The 2,157-nt window shown below is 43.9% G+C and overlaps 1 protein-coding gene across 1 annotated transcript in view; it reads right to left on the bottom strand.

Annotated features, from left to right (window-relative positions):
- The window catches only part of LOC134095868 (polycomb group RING finger protein 3), a gene marked incomplete in the record, with an annotated part of 21,438 nt that overhangs the window by 4,064 nt on the left and 15,217 nt on the right, over nt 1–2,157 (bottom strand). The window contains 1 exon segment of the mRNA XM_062549582.1: nt 1,987–2,124. Coding sequence (XP_062405566.1) covers nt 1,987–2,124 — 138 coding nt within the window.

Genomic DNA, 2,157 nt, shown 5'->3' with positions numbered 1-2,157 from the left:
CGAGGGATCAAAAGAAAAGAGAAGTGCAGCAGAGAGCAGGAGAAAAGAGGAGAGAGGAGAAATGATTAATCACAGCTCACACACAATCACTCCTCCTCCTTGTAAAGTGTCTGCAGAGGATGCCCCTCAAACGTCTGTGTGTGTGTGTGTGTGTGTGTGTGTGTGTGAGAGAGAGAGAGAGAGCGGGAAAGAGGTGAGTAACAGCTGGATAGTTTCCCGGCTCCTCCATCAGATCCCCACTGTGCCACTGACAAGCACAACACGACACACACCACAGACGACAGATGAGACGACATATGGTGCTCATACCCCCCGCCACCCCACACACACACACACACACACACACACACACACACACACACACAAACACACACACACACACACAGCAATTCAGGTGAGAAGGCAGAAACTTGGACAGAGTTAAAATGCACACTTTTCAAAACCCCTCATAAGTATTTAGAACACAAACACACCATCACAATAACACACTCTCTCACACACACTAGCACTATCCCACTCGACCATACAGTCACACAAACACACTCCCGGAGTTACACTAACACACTATCCTCCTAACACACCATGACGGCTTATGATGACCGTCTCGGTCACAGAACCATCACGGCATCATGTTGATGTTGATGGTGATGATGATGATGATGATGATGATGCTAAATAATAAATCCCGGTATTTGCATTATGCATAGTGGCGGAGCATGAGGTTTAAAACTGGGTAATCCCAAACATGAATTTTACAAACAAGGGTTGAGGTGGTTTTTAGCTAGGCCACAATATTTGAGTGATGCCAAAAATCATTTTATGTTCATTTTAACATTATGTTACATCACAAGATTCTAAACTAACAACTCCAGGTACATTTCTTGCCAGCTATCAGCAGTAGCCTATTTGTCTGCTTTGCTTGCTAACCAAGCGACACATTTCGTTTACCCTGTAGCAGTAGTTTAAGCTACATTGATCATCGCAATCAAAATACAGGTGAAATACACCTGTGCACGTCATCCTCTCATTGGTGATTGTACTGACTTCTCTTGTAGTCTGTAGTCATGATGTTCTGACATCTTCAACTGTGTTCTTGACTATCCTTCACATCTCAAGCTAGCAATTCTGGAGTATTCTGGTCTGATCACTGTCTTTCATGGGCTACAGCTGCTGCGCTGTCTTATTGATTTCCTCCCATTCATTTATACCATATATGTCAATCCTTATGACCATACAAATTAGCAACCTAAAACAAGTCACCATTGTGTGATTTATACACATGTACAATAGTAGTCCGCTGACAAAACTGTGCTACTCTGAGTGGTCTGAGCTAACCAGCAGTTGGACTACCATCTTCACTAACTTGTGACTTTACTATGTATTTCTCTTGGAAGTCAACATGTGTGAGTTTCCCCCACACGCACTGGGCATTTCTCCTGCAGCCCAGCCATAGCAGTACAACAGCTCCTCCCACCTGTGGGTGTGACTTTTGTCTGGATTCCTACCATAAGTAGCCTATGTTTAAGGGTTTGTGGAATGAGAAACTTCTGACGATTACACATCTTTTTTTCTGCGTGGGTTGCTTCACTCTGTTTTTATATTTTCAATCATGAAATAGCCAGTAAGATAAAGGCCTTGGATTTCCTTTTCTCTACAGTTATTTGAATTACCGACCACAAAGAGCACCTTCAAACGTCTGACTGAACTTCCAGAGCACCGTAGACTTTTCCGTCTTTTCTCTTTGATTCTGAGGAATGTAGCTTTATTGTGCACATATTGCCCAGTCCCAGATTGATCTGCCTGAATCAGATCTGAACAGAACCAATGAATGAGCCAGATCCGTGATCAACTACAGGCACCACATTGGGATTAAATATTCAATCAACTTTGCCTTGGTAAGAATGCAAATGCATATGCATGACGTGTGTGTGTGTGTGTGTGTGTGTGTGTGTGTGTGTGTGTGTGTGTGTCTGAGCGCATGTGTACCTCATTGAAGGACGTCAGGTTGAGTTTTTTGGCAATGAACTTCTTGAGGTGAAGGACGGTTGCCTGAGCCGAGCAGCGAATCCACTTCCTCTTCAGACCACGCAGCTTACTACTGTTACACTCCAGACAGATGCTCACCTACACACACACACACACACACACACACAGAGT

Source organism: Sardina pilchardus, chromosome 11 (genome assembly GCF_963854185.1).
Source record: "Sardina pilchardus chromosome 11, fSarPil1.1, whole genome shotgun sequence".
Classification (NCBI taxonomy): Eukaryota; Metazoa; Chordata; class Actinopteri; order Clupeiformes; family Clupeidae; genus Sardina; species Sardina pilchardus.
The sequence above is the reverse complement of the archived record's forward strand: the minus strand, read 5'-3'. Positions and strand labels throughout refer to the sequence as shown.